This window comes from Sardina pilchardus, chromosome 23 (genome assembly GCF_963854185.1).
Source record: "Sardina pilchardus chromosome 23, fSarPil1.1, whole genome shotgun sequence".
In the NCBI taxonomy this organism is placed as follows: domain Eukaryota; kingdom Metazoa; phylum Chordata; class Actinopteri; order Clupeiformes; family Clupeidae; genus Sardina; species Sardina pilchardus.
Window position 1 is genome coordinate 17269990 of NC_085016.1, and position 19439 is coordinate 17289428.

General features: G+C 43.1%; 1 protein-coding gene across 1 annotated transcript; it reads left to right on the plus strand.

The window, feature by feature from the left end:
• Positions 1-2421: 2421 nt before the first annotated feature.
• On the plus strand, positions 2422-18454 carry opn4xa (opsin 4xa). The gene is made up of 9 exons (XM_062527700.1): positions 2422-2561; positions 10356-10489; positions 10600-10803; positions 11430-11601; positions 12715-12876; positions 15234-15341; positions 15744-15918; positions 16952-17083; positions 17884-18454. The coding sequence occupies exons 1-9, from the start codon at positions 2434-2436 to the stop codon at positions 18274-18276; spliced, it is 1608 nt and encodes a 535-aa protein (XP_062383684.1). The 5' UTR covers positions 2422-2433; the 3' UTR covers positions 18277-18454.
• Positions 18455-19439: the final 985 nt, after the last annotated feature.

Sequence of the window (19439 nt, forward strand, 5' to 3'; positions counted from 1 at the left end):
TAGATTATTTCTACTTTTGCATGTACAGTATGTGATGTTATACTGTAGGCCTGTATTGTAGGTGTCACACACTTGCTCAGAGGAGACTTGCAAATGCTCCAGAACTGGGAGGTGAATTGTTGTCTCTTCTTTGTGAGTTTGTGTGAGTCCTGTACCCCGCTAAGGTGCCACCTACTGGCCAGGCATATGTACTGCAGTTTCTCCATTTGGTTTTTCGACTTTCTGACAGCAGGAGGATATATCTGAAAATGATTTAATGTGGATATGTTTTTTTTTTTTTTTTTTTTAAATGCACAAAAGACTGGATTACACCTTACTTGTCGACTGCTATGATTGCCAGTATGCAAGCGATGTAAAATATCATTGTGCCAACTCTGTTAAGTGATTCATGCCTAGTCTACTCTTCATATCTTCCTCACTTTCTTTCTTCCTTAACTGAACTCTTTCCACTCTTCAGTTTCATGTTTTAATATCCCACAGGGAGACTTCACCGAAACACTCCATTTGTGGAGCGTTAAAAATTGCTTCAGAAGACTGGTCTAATTGTTTCGCATGTGCACACTGCTATTATGTCTGGTATAGCCAGTTCCCTTGATTGCAGTGGATGCTAATTGATGCAGCGCATGCGGCGCGAATGGAACGCTTCAGTTATGTGCCCTGTGCTGCCTCCCTGTCACTCAATCGTCCTTGCAACATATCCGTCCCCTCCTCTTCTTCCACTTTTTATATCTCTCCCTTCACACCTTGACAGCCTACTTCCTGTAACAGCTGGATAGTACTGTGGCGCTGTATTAATCTGTGCAAATGCCAAAACACAAACCACAGACAATCATCGCACATAAAAGCATAAAAACAAGATTTTTCACATTTGTGTAAGTGCAATATTTCTGTGCGGTAGCAGGCACCGCTCGTGGGCAGGCAGCTTTAGTGGGTCTGATGGACTGTAAGGGAGGGTTATTGCTTCTCTCCGTGTCGCCGGGCGAGGGATCACAAGGCCTGGCACGCTATTGGTGGACTAACCCCTCTCCTCAGGCAAAGCACAATATCCATAACACCCCCACAAAAACAGCTGGCTTTTTGTGAGCAGATATCAGGAAAAAGAGAAGAAGAAAGGGAGAGATGGTCTCTCATCCTTGACCCATGTGACCTGGCATTGAGACAACAATAACACAGTCCTGGGCCTTCAATACCATACGTGGGGCACATAAAAGAGTTTTTTTTTTTTTTTTAAATGTTCCCTTTTGTTAGGAAATAAAAGTTTCACAGTCTGGGATGTAACGCATGGTCGAGTCGACCTATATTCTGAAGATCTCATCACATCTCAGGCTCATTTTTTTGTGCAGAGCTCCTCCTGGTTGAGGATAATGCTGCCTGTCCACCCATCCATTCATTCATCAGGACAAGCGGCCATAAAGCGAGAGAGAGGAGAGCCCATAACAAAGGCATCAGATGGACGGTCGGGGGGAGTGTGCGGGATTGAGTCACGGCACGCTGAGCAAGTCAGATGTCCAGATGCAAATCCAGACGAGAGAGAAAAAAAAATGAATGAAAGTGTGCCCAGAAACACGCCCCAGATTCACAGGGCCGTTTGAAGAGACACGTGTCTCCCTCATCTGCAAGCCTGGATTCATTCCATAAAGGCTAATTAGTCATTTGTACTGCGTTGGCAAAAAATGGTCCTTGGAGCTGGGATGCTAAATAGAGTGTGATTTAATTTGGCTTAACACTTTTTTGTAATTATTCTGCTTTGACTAAAATATGACCCTTGGATAGACATATATGACATAAAAATAATTGTAGATATTTAGACTGACACTCATTTTAATATTTGCATTTTTTATTAAATTAAAATTTAGTATTTGAATTCATTGTCTTCACTCAAATTCTGTATACAGTATCACACACAAAAACAGACCTGAACATCACACGCAAATTTTGTCTCTCTCGGGAACCACAGCAATTACAATGTTTCACAAAAGTCAAAGTGGCAGATTATATGCTAAGACAATGAATGAACATGAGACCCAGCACCAAACACTGTTGGAGATGATTATCTCATTGTCAGCCGGTTGATTGGGTGATTGTTATCCATTCATTCATCTGAGAAAAGGCTGCCAGCTCTCTTATATAAGCAAGAGGGTGGGAAAGAGAAAAAGAGAGAGGGGGCGCACAGGGATGAAGAATGGTTCACACACTTGTGTTTAAGAGGGCAAACTTGAAACATTGAAAGACACTTGCAATGTGTGTGTGTGTGTGTGTGTGAGAGAGAGAGAGACACACACACACACACACACACACACACACACACACACACACACACACTAAAAGAGCAAGCTCTTTTTTAGACGTAACATAAATACTGTATGTGTTTGTGTTTTCCTCGGAACCTGAAGGTGACCCTCACCATCCCTTTGTCTCGTAGGTGTGGACACAATGGACCGAGGCTTCTTCCGGAAGGTGGATGTCCCGGACCATGCCCACTACATTGTGGCGTTCTTCGTGGTGGTGATCGGTGCCGTGGGGGTGGTGGGCAATGCGCTGGTCATCTACGCATTCTTCAGGTAGGCCACCACATCATCGGAGGGAATCGAGTTGGTCTCAGTTGCTACACGTTTTGGGTGACGAGGCTTCTTGTGTTTGTTTCATTTCACTTTATAGGTGAAGAGGCCTCTTGTGTTTTGTTATAAAAGGGACGATTCATTGGAAGAGTTCCGCTGAGCAGACCATGTGTTATGGATTGATTCTTTTTTTGGCGGTGTGACTGATTTCTGTAGTATCACTAATATCTGATTTATTGTTGTGTTGTACACATTGCCATCAACAGTAGTGCTCTCTACTAGAGGAAGAAAAAATGCGAAAAGGCCTCATTATAACATTTCTATCCAGTTTCATAAGAACAAACAGACCATCAAACAAATTATATCACTTTCTCATATTCAAGTAGGCCGCAGTGGGACTCAGGACTTTGGGACTTTAAAGAGCTCCCTGAGGACTACTTGGTCTCTTTTCTGCCCAGAGATGATTAAGATCATGTTGTCATGAGTTTGTGCCTTCTCCTCCATATTCTCCCATTTCCGCGTAAACACCCCTGGCTCAAGGGCTGGGTGCCGCCAAGCGGAAATTAATGTCTCTTTAAAATGCTGATGAGCGTTTCATAATTTATAAACATGACAACGCAGTCAGACGAGGGGCTCTTCCATTGAACGTGATCCCTTCTGACATGGTACTCAGCGTCGCAGATGAGACTTATTTTAGACTGTGGGCTTGGGGGACAATTGTGGGACAAAGCCTGCTGTTGAGTCAGTTCTCTCTCTGTCGGCAAGGGGCTCTTTTTCTTAGAAGGGACAAAAGAGGCAGTTTTCCTTCGGAGAGCTCAAGTGTTTCTGTACCTGCCGGCTGTTTCCCTCCCCCCCCCCCTTTGCCTTAGACAGGCGAGTGGCTACTGACAGCTCTGGGCATTTGTGTCTCGGAGATAGGTGCCATAGGCGAGCGTGACTCAAGCGCGTCTGACAAGGACCTAAAAGCACGGCGAGGGCCCCTGTGGAGGCTGGCCGACATGCTTTCTGCATTTGTTGCTCTCAGTGTTACAGCATCGGGCCGGCCACTCGGGCACCCGTGTGTGTGTGTGCCTCTCCAAGATCACGTATTTTTAGACAAAATGTCCTTTATGGGCGTCCATTTTCAAGGGTGGGAGGATGGTGGTGGGTGGATGGGTGGGTAGATGGCGGTGTGTGTTTGTGTGTGTGTTTGTGCGTGTGCGTGCGTGCGTGCGTGCGTGTGTGTATGTAAGGGGGGGGTGGGCATCTGAAAGGGTGAAGTATTCCTCTGTGGAACTTTCTCTCAGCTTGAGGGCTGTAGGTCGTAGGCTCCATCCTAACTGCCGTGGATGTTGCTGCTGCTGCTGGTTGTGCTGGTTGAGAGTCTCTCGGTTGTCTTCAGCTTGTGGGAGCAGCACACTGTTGCTGTTCTTATGAAACCCTCCAGGGCCACTGGCCAAACCCATGTGATGCAGCACTGAGCACGGATGAGAGTGCGCTGAGAGGTTGCAGACACATTTCTTTTGACACAGGGATGTTTTCAAAGCAGACTTCGAGGAACAGTCAAAACAGTCTGGAGGTCAGCTGCAAGAAGTGATAAAGGCGCTTTGTCTGTAGGTGGCAATGTCCAAAAAATAACTACTGCAAGAATTGAGAATCAGCATTACATGTATATCTGTGCATGTACATGTGTCTTTCTTGTGTTATTTGTGACTTCGTATCCATGTGTATCTTTTGTCGTCGGTCTGTATGCAGTGTATCCTTGAATGGTTAGAATTCAATAGCAGCCTTTCTAGAGGCTTGTTGTTTATCCTCAGGTGTGATTCTCTAGCTAGAACAAAAGGTCACACACCCTGTTGTTTGCAACACACTTAAGTTTGGACTTCTCTTGTGAAGTTAGAGATAGGTGTGATTTTTTTAGGTGAAGCTTATCTCACTCTCCAATGATGCGCACCATTGAAAGAATAATGCCTTTCTTGATTGACCATCATCCAGACTGAGTTTCCAGATAACTGTGGTACGAGGGAAATTGCCATCATTACTGTTGACTTGCCTTGCTGTGTGTGCAATAGTTGCATTGTTATGTTTTCATAAAGACAGAGAAGATTTATGTTGGCATTACATGAGATGCACAAAATGGGGAATTTGTTGTTAGTTCTTCAGATCATTGTTCATGATCACGTTCTGATCATTTTCTGTGGGGATGTCGATGTGTGGAAATACATTGCCTCATTTTCATAATACATACTAACCCTAGGGACATAATAGCATAAAAAAAAGCACATGTGTAAATCAACATCAACATCATTTCATTATGTCCATATCACCTTTCAAAAACACATTTAAAAATGCCGAAAACTCCACCATGGTATACTGAGGGTGCCCCAATAAATTGGTGTGGTAAAAGATTTCAGGTCTCATGATTCAAAAGATGCAATACGACCATATGGACCATATAAGACCATATGGGCACTCCAGAGAACTCCCCAAATACTTTGTAACATCTTGAATAAGTGGATCAAATATAGTATTGGGAATATAATAGCATTGCAGGTGCCAATGCTTTATGGATTGGTCTCAAATTGTTGATAGACTTTTCAAAGTCTCGTAAGAGTGTGATTGCCTCATTAGGGATCCGTCTACACAACTGAAATGAGTGTTGACATTCTCATGTTTCCCTCGGCATAGTGTAACTATGAACGCAACAGTTATTTGTGTTCAGCACTTATGAAACCACCGCGCATGTGTAGGAGGGAAACCAGGCACTTTTCTAAGTCACCTTGGTACATTTGTTGAATCATCATTAATGTTTGCACAGCAGTTCTCAAAATAATTTGTACATGTCAGTATCATCATAATAACAAGTCCTTGTTCACAAACAAGTGAGTCAAAATGCTTTGTTGTGTTGTCAATGTGATGTGGTGGCTGAATACGTTGGTTTGAGATAAACCCAAGCACAACAACAAACACTTTTGCCATCTTGTAAGGCACAAAGATGATGAAGTTAAGTCCTTATCACAGAGGTGGCCTCTTACATAAGTTTGAAATTGAATGACTTTGCTTGATGCAAGGTTTTTCACTGAAAGATGCCCACTGTTCTACTGAAGAAATCACAACTATGAAATATATTGAACAAATACTGTATGTCTGCAAGGTGTTTTGGGCCCAAGCCATTATGTGTATTGTACAATTACTAGGACTAAATTCAATTCTAAATCTAACTGGGATGTGCCCTCTTTTCCTTGTTTTAGTTAAAAAATTCTGGACACAGCATTTCGAATTAGAAGTAGCTTTCTAATGGACTCTTTGGGGAGGCCATGGAGAGCTTTGCAACAGTCAACCCTGGGATATTAAGGCATGAATGAGATTCACTAAAACCTGTTTGAAATCTAAATATCTGGTCTTGACGTGCCAAAATGCTGATTTAGTTAAGATTTTAATGTGATCTCTGGTCTTGAGGTGCCAAAACGTTGATTTAGTTATGCTTTTAATGTGATCACTGAAACCAAGATCCCTATCCATGATTACACATGTGCCTTATGTGCCAGAATGTGCCAGAATGTGCCAGAATTATTTTTTTATTGATTGATCTATTTATTTATATATATATATATATATATATATATATATATATATATATATATATATATATATATATATATTTTATTTTATTTTATTTTTTTATTTTCACCTCAATTATACAGTAAATAAAGGACATACATTTCTCTGAACGTCCCTATGGGAAACAGTTTGTGAGATGAGAATAGAAAATGTATTATAAAAATCTCACAGGATAGACAGAGGATCTCCTAATTTCCCCTCCCCACAACAGTGTTGAAAAGTAATCTTATCATAGGCTGTGCACATTAGTGTGAAAATGGAATGTGTACCTCATCCCTAAACACCTAGGTCTTAAAACGGAAACTGTGGATGGAAATTGTACAAACATGTTGTGAAAACTGACCATGATTCGTGGCCCTGTTGAGAAATCTCCTTTAAGGCCGTAAGAGATGTTTTATCCATATTTAATTCTGGGGAACAACATTTAGGCCTGATCTCACTGTTGTTTAGGAGAGACTAGGGAGATGATAATGAGATTTCCCTTTCCTCTGGGCCACTTACCGGGCATGCTAATGGACCTCAGGGCTGTTTTTCAGAAAACATCAATGATTTAACAAGTGGACCAGGGGAGGTTGTTGTGGACATAATGCAGGCTGTTTGAAAAGTTGTGTTAGAGCTTGATGCTTACCGTAATGGATATTGGAATGTGATACTTCTGTCTATTTGATTTGTCTAGTTATTTGGTTGAAACAAATTAAATCTTTGGTTCAATGCATTATCATACATTCAATGTGTTCAATAACATTAAAACCAATTGGCCATGCCTTTAGGCCTACATTTACAGGTACATCAACTGATTGTGTTGTTCTGTATGGCTCTGCCAATAGCTGATTCAAAGCATAAAACAATTTTTAAAAGGGGTTAATGTGTTGACACCCATAGAACATAGAAAGACCAACATATTGGTGCGATTCATGAAGCCATTTCACTTCCGCCCCCTGTGCGGGTTGGTTGTTGAGATCAGTGCACTTCTCAATTAATCAGGGTCGACAGGACCTTGGCCACATCCCCCACTTGTTTCTGTGGCTGCATATATGTGTACCGCCGTATACATAATGTAAACACCCAACATTATGCAACACAATCATATGAATCAAATGAGTCGGCAGTGAAGCAGGACATGTCTGTGCTCTCTCTCTCTCTTTCTCTGCTGTTAGGTGTTCCTATTCCTGAGAGAGTCTAGAAAAGTCCTCAGGGGATAAGCGCCGACCAATCAAAACGCGGACTCCTGGAGTTGCTCCACCTCCTGCTTGTTTTTGATGGGATGTGCTCAGTAGTGCGTGAAGCGCAAAAACGCGTCTCTGGGCGTCGCCTCCGCTTCATGTCTCTAACTGCTCAGCATGTGGCTCCGCAATGAGGCATCATGGGTCATTTTCATTGGCCAAGATGCATTGACTGCCTCAATAAAGGAGAGTGGGGCCAACGTGCTGATACGATGCAGTGATTTGTTTGATAAAGTAGTTCAAAGGTAAATACATAGGAAAGCCGTTATTAAGGATACATGACATTAGTGTATTCATGTAAGTCATATATGCTTTATAACGGTTTTATTATGTAATTTACTTTAACTTTTTTAGTGATCTCTTTTTGTACCTCTATTCAAATCCATATTATTGGACACTTTTCCTATGAATTCTACATGAATTAGCTACTTTCAGATACGGAATTGTTTGCCATTTTAATGGAGTTTTTTAGGCTGCCGTGCGAGATTGGCGGGCCAGACGAGTGTGTCCTCCTCTGGACGAGCCTCAGCCCTGTGCCTCTGCCATCCTGCTGGGCTGAGGACGCAAACCGTGGAAGTAATGGCCAGCCCCTGAGGACCTAACACAGTCATCAGCCTATGCTACATACACACACACACACATACACACACACACACACACACACACACACACATACATACACACACACAGACACACACACGCTGACACACACATACGCTGACACACACACACACACACACACACACACAGTGCTTTGTGATGCTTGTCATGATGGTGCATAATCTTTATAGCCAAACAGTCAGAACTCAGAGGACAAATCCAGTCTGCTCTTCTCTTCTAGTGGTCTGTCACCTGTAGCTTGCGTAAAGGTGTGACAATTACTTTGTGAAAACAAAATACTTGTCTTTTATTCTAAAATGATCATCTTAAATATAAAATCTTTGAACTTTGAACAAATGATGCAAGAACAATCATTATTTCTATTTAGCAGGAGTGTAAGGTGCATTTCAGGGTTTTAGATTCAAATGTGTATATATATTTATAGTTTATGTCTACAAGCCGAACTGGACTGTCCAGGGCATCTTCACTTGTCAGTTACTTGAGCCTTTAAGTGCTTGAGATGTCTGTTGAGCGGCTCAGTTGCTCAAGTCCCAAATGCACATAGGCAGAAACAGCTCCTGGTGCCAGATCGCAGACATGTGTTCCTTGGAAGATTGACCATCAAGGGAGAGCACTACCAGCCATGCATCCCCTCCCCACTGTCCATTACTTTGTTCATTTGACGTCAGTGCCGCGAATGATTCGACAATTTGCTGCCCATTTTCCACGGAGTTGGGTTACTTTGGAGTGTTTTTCTAAGGCTGCCCTGTGGGTTCAGCTCAACCAAACCCACTGTTTGTTTTAATGTCAGGTGGATTTCAAGGTGATTATTTTTTAGGGGTGGATTTGTTTTTCCCCTTTCTGGAGAGTAAAAAGACCAAACAAGGTTGTACAACATATACTGAACATGTATCCAAAGACAAACAAAATAAATGTATGCCCTTTTTTCCTCATATTTGTACATCATTGACATCCAGTGTCCTGGCAGTGGATTATGTTAAACTAACCTCACCTACTGAAAATGTTCTATTTTTCCCAAGCCCTTTCAAAGGTCCGTCAGCACACACTTTTCATAATGAATGGATTTTCCCTAACCTGGATGAAAGCAACCATATGAAAACAAATGTTGACCCACTAGTCCCCCCCCCCCCCCCCCCCCCTGTACTCTAGGCTGGTGTAAGGCAGCGTGATGAGGCTGCTCTGTCATAATAATTGTCTACCATTTTTTTCTTGGAAAACGGGAAGCATTTCCAGTTACAGGAGGCAAAGCAGGCGATGCGGTATGCCCCCCGCTGATGGCCGTGGTCAGCAGGGTCCTAACGCCTGCTGTGGCCAGAGGGTGGGGGTGGGGGGATGGGGGGAAGTGAGAACCTGATGGGAGAGAGAGAGAGAGAGAGAGAGAGAGAGAGAGAGAGAGAGAGAGAGAAAGAGAGAGAGAGAGAGAGAGTGGCGACTGATCAGCTTCAATCAGTGATAATTGTGCGCGTGGTTTGTTTGTGCTGGATTAGCGCACAAGTGTCCAATCAAACTGATAGTGGTGCGATGCAAATTCTGACCGCCCTGTGCACTGGATTAGGAGAGTATGAAGGATGGAAATCAGTCGCGTTTGAAGAACCTGTTTTCAGCCTGCAGGTGCTGGCAAATGCGCTTCTTGTCTGCTAGTAACAGGTGCTATTCAAGTCAACACTTAAGTTGCATAAACCTTCTATGATTCACCTCTGATTTTATATGTTGTGTGTGAATCAGAGGTGCTGCATACTGTACATACAGTATGTACAGTATACAGGACGTGATATTTCCTTTGGTGTATTTGGAGTCTGATACTGTTTCAATGTTATTCATCATTTAGAGACTACTGTTTAATTCAGTGAACGCAACGTGGGTAATAAATAGCCAGCGTATTTCTGCGGCCGTTGTTTGTTTTTAAGAAGATTAGATATATCAGTGTATGAACAAACAGTATTTGATTGATAACTCTGTGAGACTGTGGTAAGAAAAATTCAATGCAAGCAGACAGAGGCAGAAAAACATGGTAAGACATTTATTGGTTAGCAATAGTTTCAAAACTACGAGCTTGGAGACCCAGCATAGCTCATCAATTAGGGTGGTGGCCTACTGAGCCTCTCGTGCTATGTGTTCTCTCTGCATTAAAAGGCCTCACCACCTCTTGATTGTGTGAAGAGGAAAGGCCTCATCAACAAATGATCAGCACAGCAGGTCACAAGGGTAGTTGGTTGACAAGGTTTGGCTTGATCAAAGGCTGGTGGTCATGACTAAAGCAAATGATGAAACATTTCTACTACAAGACAATTGTTCTACACACAATACACATTTTCTGAAGTGGTAATTATTATTTTATTTTTGCTTGTTTCAGCAACAAAAAGTTGTGGACACCAGCAAACTATTTCATCTTGAGTCTGGCTATAGCTGACTTCCTTATGGCCATCACGCAGTCCCCCATCTTCTTCATCAACTCCCTCTACAAGGAGTGGGTGTTTGGTCAGACAGGTAGACTACACTCCTCTGTACACCAAAAAAACAGAAAACAAAAAACAATCAAACAATTCAAATGTTGCACCAAATTTTTATGTTTCATGACAATGAACATGTGTTCACAGGCTGCAAGATCTATGCGTTCTGTGGGGCTTTGTTTGGGATCGCCTCCATGATCAACCTGCTGGCCATCTCCATTGACCGCTACATTGTGATCACCAAGCCCTTGCAGGCCATACAGTGGACGTCCAAACGGCGCACTCTTATCATCATCCTCGTGGTGTGGCTTTACTCGCTAGCCTGGAGTCTGGCTCCGCTGCTCGGATGGAGTGAGTCTCTCTCTCTCTCTCTCTCTCTCTCACATACATACAAACAAGCTCACACACACACACACACACACACACACACACACACACACAGTGCATGCCTTTATCATTTGGAAGTGTTCTTCCCAACAGCATACATAGCATATGCAAGCTGTGATGTGCAATCTTTTGTTATTTTGGTATGGTTATCTATACATAATCATCACGCAAACCTTGATGCGTCAGTCTTTAAGACCTCTTTCAATTGTCTGGGAATGCAACCAGTAACCTTGTTGACCTGTCGAGCTAAAAGAACAGCAGGGAGGCTCTCGGCCCTGGCTAACAGGGTTGAGTGGAGAAGCAATGTACAGAGTTTCAGATAATTAGACAACGTGCTACGCTATACTAAGCTGTGCTTTCTATGGCCGCAGTTATACACTGTGAGGAGTGCTGCTACAGTTTAAGACTGGCTGTCCCTCTTCAACTTAGGGACCATTTTGTCTCTGATGGTTGTGATGCTGAAAGCAAATGCGTGGCCATGTTTTCGCAGAATAGCCACATGAGATTAAAAGCTTTTAATAATGCTCTTGAGTTCCTCAGAGTTGGTTTGAAGCATTTTAACATCGTTGTTTGGCTTTTGTTGTAAACAGGTTCGTACATCCCAGAGGGCCTGATGACCTCCTGCACGTGGGACTACGTCACCTCCACGCCCTCCAACAAGAGCTACACCCTCATGCTCTGCTGTTTCGTCTTCTTCATCCCCCTGGGGATCATATTCTACTGCTACCTATTCATGTTCCTGGCCATACGCAGCACTGGCAGGTACAATGGGCACACGGCAACAGCTTCCTCACGTGGTTACGGTTACTTAGAAAAAAGAAAAAGGCCATCAGTGTCTTAACATGACAAAGCTAGCCTCTTGCTACAAGCTTGGGGGGTGGAGGGGGGTGCTTTGGACACGCCATAGTATTATTTATACACTTTTGTCCAAAGCAATTCACAGAAAATGAACATTGTAATAGTTCAAATTTGACAGTTTTTGTTCAAAATAAATAGGTAACAAAACCATAAATATACAAACATAACTAATTAAATGTAAGCTGAAGAGATGGATCTTGAAACCTCTCTTCACATAACACTACATTTGTATGGCAGTGACAATATTAGCCAACATAAATGAATGCATGTTTGGTAGACCTATGTTTGAGCAGACAGCTGTATTGTCTTTGTTGATCCCAATGTGACTTGATTCAGCCATGACAAGTAAATGTGTTGTGACAAGATGAGCCTGACAAGGTGGCAGCACCAGATTTAGCCCATTGAGTGTTTCACAATTCTCTCATAAATTTGAACAACAATGGCAATGGACAGGCCAGTGTCCTGCAGTGCTTGGTGCTTGGTGCTCTTTTTAGAACTAAGAGAGACCCGCCTCGGCCCAAATTACCGTAATTTCCCAACTATTAGCCGCAGTTTATACGTTAATTTTGCCAAATTTCTTCCGTTATGAGGTTAATACAGGGGGGCAGTTAATATGGTGTTAATATGGTTTTATTTATTTTAACTTGCATAAACACTGTCCTGCGGCTCATACACAATGCGGCTTATACACAATGCGGCTTATATGCAGGAAATGACTGTGTATAGCCTTGTGTCTTGTCCAGCACCTCAAAATGTTTAGTGATCTTGTGACTTGTTCTCTGTTAGTTTCTTGGAATGGAATCAATGACTGCTCAGTAGCACTCACTCATGCTATTCCGGCTGCAAACTCTCAAAGTCCTTTTGAATGCCACATTAAGTGCAATAGATCAATTTGACTCTCCAGTGCTGTTGGCTTGGCTGTGTGTGCCATGTCTCTCTTTTGCCATGGTAATGTCGTTCCCATCTCAGGGGCATTGGAGTTTGTCCTCATCTCCACTCGTCTCGCTTGTCTTGTAGAGACGTCGAGAGGCTGGGCAGTCACGGAAGGAAGTCCACCCTGATTCAGCAGCAGTCCATAAAGACCGAGTGGAAGCTGGCCAAGATCGCCTTCCTGGTCATCATCGTGTTCGTGCTGTCCTGGTCTCCGTACGCCGCCGTGACGCTCATCGCCTGGGCCGGGTACGAGGCGACCTCACCGCACGGAACATTCTAGACTTGAAATGTACAACAGATATTAAGATACTCATATCACACTGACTTTCTTTTTTAAAACCTAGGAAGCCTTTATTAGTGGTGTCCTGTTGTGCCAGCACAGCTATTTTTACTATTGTACACAGTGTTTGGGCATCATACGTTACATATTCTCTAAACTCAAAATGCTGGAACAATGCTGCCTGACACACACACACACACACACACACAGACACACACACAGACACACACACAGACACACACACACACACACACACACACACACACACACACACACACACACACACACACACACACACACACGCACACACACACGCACACACACACACACACACACTCTCTCTCTCTCTCACACACACACACACACACACACACACACACACACACAGAGAGCTATTAATAGTTAGCGATGATGATTATTTGAAGGGAAAGCTCAAGCCTCCTTTTCACTCCAAAGTTATTTAGATCCCTAGGTCATAAAGGACATCTAGGGGTTTGCCAGTGAAGCTTCTTCTGTGCACATATTTTGAATCCACAATAAAATGCTTATCCCTTTAGCCATGTTAACTCTTACACTAATGCGAAGACTTAATAGTTTATGTCTTTCATATTTTCAATGGCTAAAGTCGAGATGCAAGACTGATTGTAGCTGATGCCAAAACTTTACAGCTGAAGGCAAGCTAAACGGCCCTTGGCAATGGCACATTTTACTGCTTATACCCACAGTGAGCAAGCAAGAGAATCTGAAGGTGAACACAGCTTCACATTATGGCATCTATTTGCATTTATATTATGTGCAAAGTCAGGCAGTGAATTGTCTTGTGCCCGAATAAAAACTATTTTGTGGCATGTGGGAACATCAGGTTGACCCACCACCCTCTTCTGTCTCATTCCATTGAACTACAGACCCGCTACCCGATCTGGTAAACTTACATAGTGCGGTTATAACCAATAGAGGTCTGGGATGCGAATGCAAAAGTGAAGTTCACCCTGTTACTGAGTTGATGAACCACTAAAATGATTTTGGAAACATTATTCTAATGTACAAAAAACTCTTTAGTGTTGCTTTAAATTAGCTTTAGTTCGACTTTAGATGTTGCACTTTGTCCATCAGTTAAATTAAGGCTCTGTATTTTATTTTATTTAATCACTGAGGAATTGTTTGGTGGTTCTGAAAACCCTGGGCTATGAGGCACAGTCATATCTAATTTTAACATACTGTGTAGCCTATAACACAACAAAATATGATTAGATAAAGTCTCTGAAATCTACAAACAAAGGTGGAATGATCTGTCAGATAAAACATGTAAACATTTCAATATTTATACACTCTATTTAGGGTATAATGTGGCTCTGTTGACCTTGGAAATGGCTAGCCACCACTCAAAGTCAGTTTCAATTTGATTTTGACCACTTCCCGTTAACCGATGACAACACATGGACAGGGGCATCTGAAGGGAAAAAAACACAAACATACCGAAAAAGTCTGACCACTTTAAGTTCAGAGCCGCAGTGATGAGATGCCATCTGACATTTAATCATAACTTGAGGCAAGTTTCCGCAGAGTCTATGAAAATGTCACTTTGATACAGAATGATGTTTTCCATGATTGACTCCGGGGCTCTTCCGTCTGACAGCGCTTCTGTAGAAAAAAAAACTCGTCTTATGTCATCTTTAAGATGTACGTGGTTGTTTGAATTAGACAAACCCGGTTTGGTGGGACCATACCGCATGTTAGCGCGTTCGTTTCACCATTTTGTCAGCGCTAAGCAGAAGCAGAGAAGAACAGATTAGCCCAGAGAGGCGTGGGGGGCCCTGTGGAGGTCTGCCGGAGTGGAGGGGAGCAGAGCGGGTCTGGCACAGAGGGCTGATGTGGCATGTGATGTGATGCCCCTCCATCCACACAGTGCTGCTGGGGCAGGGTAAACATGTACACTTCAGGGATCATCGGATGACCCCAAACTGGACACGCGCACACACACACACACACACACACACACACACACACACACACACACACACACACAGAGACACACACAGACACACACACACACACACACACACACACACACACACACACACACACACATACACACACACACATACACACACATACACACACACACACACAGACACACACACACACACACACACACACACAGAGACACACAGGCACAGACTTAGAGATAGAGAGACAGAGGGACTACAGAATAGAGCATTTTTTCAACAGTCCACTACAGGACACTTCACCCATATGAGTTTCTTTACGCTGAGTTTGTGTCTGGTCATTTCTTAAAGGGCAATTGCAAACTCGCCTCTTACAGGTATGGCAGTATCCTCAGCCCAATTTCAAAGACAGTGCCTGCTGTTATAGCCAAAGCCTCAGCTATATACAATCCATTCATCTACGCCATTATCCACTCCAAATACAGGTAAGTGCAGTCTGTTTGATTTGCAACCCCCCCATCACCCCCTCCTTGGTTTCACCTTTTACTGTAACTTCATTTTCTGTGTTCTTCATCTTCAACCCAAGTAAAATACAGTATATTCCGAATGAATGCTTCAAATAGTAAATGGCTTACAGCAGTTTTACATGGAAAGCTGAGGATGGACATTAATCTTAAAAATCTGACACTGATCTGAAAATCTGAAATTCTTCCTTCATCTTTTTTTCAATGAGATGTGTAAATTTGGTGGTGTCATCATTTAAGATATATTCAGGGAAGCATTGTTTTGCAAAGTTCTTTCAAGTGATTTTGGTGCGTGAAGATGAAGAACTTTCAGTGTTTGTGCTTCTATTTGTTTTTTTGTTTTGTTTTTTTCTTGCTGAGCAGGGACACCCTGGCAGAGAAGGTACCATGTCTGTACTTCCTGTCCCAGGCCCCGCGGAAGGACTGCATATCCGTGTCCAACAGCGAGTGTTCCTTCAGGGAGTCCATGCTCAGCAGGGCGTCGAATGGGTCCAAAAAAAAGTTCTACAGGATCTCCTCCCTGTCCACAGGAGATACAGTGCGTTTATTTGTGTTGCCATCTCTTTAACAACTTTTCAAGTGTCACTTTGTGTATTAGGATCTCAGTTCTACTGTATGTGGGTATGGAGAGGCTCAGGACAGGTTAAGCAGAGGGAGAGCCAAGTTGCATTCATAGCGCCCAGATAGTACACAATCTAAAACATGTACACTTTTGCTTTGAAATGCTTTGGACTTATAGCCATCTTACATGTATAATTCATAGTAGTAGTCAAACTTGATGGTTATTTCGTTATTTTTCATTGTCATATCAATACATACAGTAAAAAAATAAAGGTGCTTAAATGCTTATTTTCATCGTTATGGTTCCATAAAGAACCATTACTTTGTGGACCTTTACATCAAGTGAAAAGGGTCTTCACATCAGAAATGGAAAAGAACAGTTTCATACTTTTTCTTAAATGGTTCAAAGAACTATCACCTTGATGGTTCTTTGAGGCACCACAAAACGTGGTACTACATCGGTCTGAAGAACTAATTCTTTTTTAGAGTGCACAATGCCACACTTGTTTAGGTAGCTGTCAGTAATGAAGACTGGTGTTAGTGATCAGGTTATGGATTAGTTTTTGTATCATTGGATGCAAAAAAGGCCTTTTACTGTAATGTAGCGGTGTCTGCGTGTACTGAGATCCAGCTTGGGCCCTGCAGCATAAGAACACAGACCAATGAGCATTTGGCAGTTTAGACGGCAGCTGTGCGTGATGAGCGGATCAAGAATAGCCCAAACCCCTGGTGAGGCCAACGCCTTGCCTTTGGCTGCCCATCATGGGTGTTTTGGCAACACCATTGAACCAGTCATGGTCAGATTGAACTGAGATACCAGACGAACTGTCCTATTAAATCACATTCTCTCGCATTTGTTCAGAAAAACATACCACATATATAAGTTTGCCTAATTTGACTAAATTAATATTCTCATATGACAATCAGTGGGATTTGATGGAAAGAAAGATGAAAATGAACTTTGTGAAGTGAAGATTATTTGATCATTTGAACATATGTACCTGTCGTAGGTATGGAGTGATGTGGAACTGGATCCCATGGATCATGGATCACGGGGAATACGATCCTGTATGAAGAGAGAGCGAGACCGAAACCACGTCTATTTGCCAGGGAAGGTGAAGAGCTCTGCCAAAGAGGAGAAGGTAAGGTATGTGTTTCACCTGGCCATGAATTCCACAAACCTGCTGCAGAAGCATGTCACACTCCAGCATTTTTTACATTTATTGCAAATCTCTGAAAGGTTCTATTTTCAATAACATGAACCTGAATGGTATTACAAGTGTTGTGAATCAGCATTATACCTGTGCATGTGTATTTCTTGTGTTCATATGTCATTTTGTACCCATACTGTATCTCCTGTGTCTTTGGTCTGAATGCAGTGTATCCTTTGTTTATCCTTGAACAGTTAGGATCTTTCTAGACACCATTGGTTATGTCCACGTGTGATTCTCTATTACTGTATATACTTGGTGAGCAAGGATCGGGGGGCTTTCACACCTCCCTTTGTCATGTATGGCTGCTATCATTTGCCTAAGTGCAAGTTGAGATCATCTTGATTAGCAACCATTATCAACCCTCGGAGATAGAAAAAGAGGTCACGCCCTCCTTTGTTTGAAACATACTTTAGTTTGAGATTTCTCTTGTATAGTTAGAGATACGGGTGGATATTTTGGGTGAAGCTTGCCTCTCTCCCTTGATGTGCAGCATTGAAAGAATAAAGCCTGTATCCTGATTGACCATCATCCTGACTGAGTTTACAAATAACAGTGGTACAAGGGAAAAATACCATTAGTATACTATTGCCAGCACAATCACATGCAAGTAGTCACAGTAGTCACAGTTTGACATTTTTAAAGTTATGGCATGCACCTGGGACCATGACGACTCAATTTATGGTTATATCTGGTCGTAAACTCTCCAAAACATCTCACGTTTCCCTCAGGGCAAAATCCCGGAGAGAAGATCACTGATCGGCTCCTCCCACGATCCGTTGCCCAAGTCCGTCAGCGCAGCCGCCGTCCCGCTGCTCGGGGCCAAACACGGCGTGGACGAGGAGGACGAGGAGGAGCGCGAGGAAGAGGCCGCCGAGGACCCCCAAGGAGACGGCCGTGGCTCCGCGGATCCTCCTCCTAACAACACGGGACTGTCCTTCTACGAGAACGACGAGAGACAGACGCCACGCGTGTCCCCGGTCGTCCAGCGGCGCGGCGTGGACAAGGGTCATCAGGCGGGGCAGACGAGCACTCGGGTGGGCGAGGACGACCTTCTCGTGGACCTGCAGAGGGCAAACTGCTTGGGCGATCGGCCGGACCCCGTAGAAAGACCCCTATGCTAAGTCCTTAGGGGCCGAGCAGATAGCAGACTCTCTCTTGTGGGAAAACCCTCCGAAGGCCCTTGGGGGCCACATCACTGGCGTGACTGTTCAAGGCTCCTCCCCTTAGGTGCAGGAATATGGACTATTTCAGGGTGTTTGCTGGACTGTCCTAAATGGTGTTTGTACAATGTCTCCCACCCAAAACCCCCTCACATTAACTAATCCGGTGCCAATCCGAGTGACTGAGGCAAGTCCGGGGGAATGTCTCATTGTGAACCCCAGTGTTCTCTATGGATCATCAACATGTCAAAAGACCACACAGGATTACACCAGAGCAGTACATCTGGAAGGCTAGGTCTTCTGAAATCTTAAAACACGCACACCATCTCTCTCTCTCTCTCTCTCTCTCTCTCTCTCTCTCTTTCTCTCTCTCTCTCTCTCTATCTCTCTCTCTCTCTCCCACTCTCTCTGGCACATACACAAAACATGTTTTTTTTTCCCTTGAAGAAGTCGATGTGTCATCCTGCCATCATTAACTGTGTTCTATTCCTACAGTAGTTTACTGGCAACATGTCCATGGCCCATTCTTTTCTAAATACTTTTTTCAACTGCAGTACCAAAATGATAGTTCAGTGGTGTTGATTGTAAGATTAGATGATGTTTTCATGTATCACACCTGAGTCCAAACTGAGTTTTATCTGTTTATAAGCTTCCACGTCAAAGACATGTCAGTATTTGTATGACTTATCCCTGAAATGAAAGGCCATTCCTTATGTGTGTGTGTGTGTGTGTGTGTGTGTGTGTGTGTGTGTGTGTGTGTGTGTGTGTGTGTGTGTGTGTGTGTGTGTGTGTGTGTGTGTGTGTGTGTGTGTGTGTGTGTGTGTGTGTGTGTGTGTGTATGCGCGCGTGTGCGCATGGGAAAAGTGTTCGTACTTGGGAGAGATAGTGTCCAGCATATGTGAAAACTGAATGTTTGGGTGAAATAGTTACTATATTTCATATGATGTTTATTTTGCTCTCCAATGCAAATGAAGACCTCTTTGAAGAGGTGAGTGATGAGAGTTACCCGACCACTTTTGAGCGGTCAGTTATTTTCTGCAAACCATATAACTATATATTATTAATCTAATAACAACAACATCAAAACAATATGCACACATATGTTTGTGTATCTTAGATGCATA

Bases quoted from the DNA above. Each gene is read 5' to 3' on its own strand.
- opn4xa (XM_062527700.1), top strand. From the start codon at position 2,434: ATGGACCGAGGCTTCTTCCGGAAGGTGGATGTCCCGGACCATGCCCAC. The intron at 2,562-10,355 runs GTAGGCCACCAC...TGCTTGTTTCAG, and splicing joins GTCATCTACGCATTCTTCAG to CAACAAAAAGTTGTGGACAC. The intron at 15,919-16,951 runs GTGCGTTTATTT...TACCTGTCGTAG, and splicing joins CCCTGTCCACAGGAGATACA to GTATGGAGTGATGTGGAACT.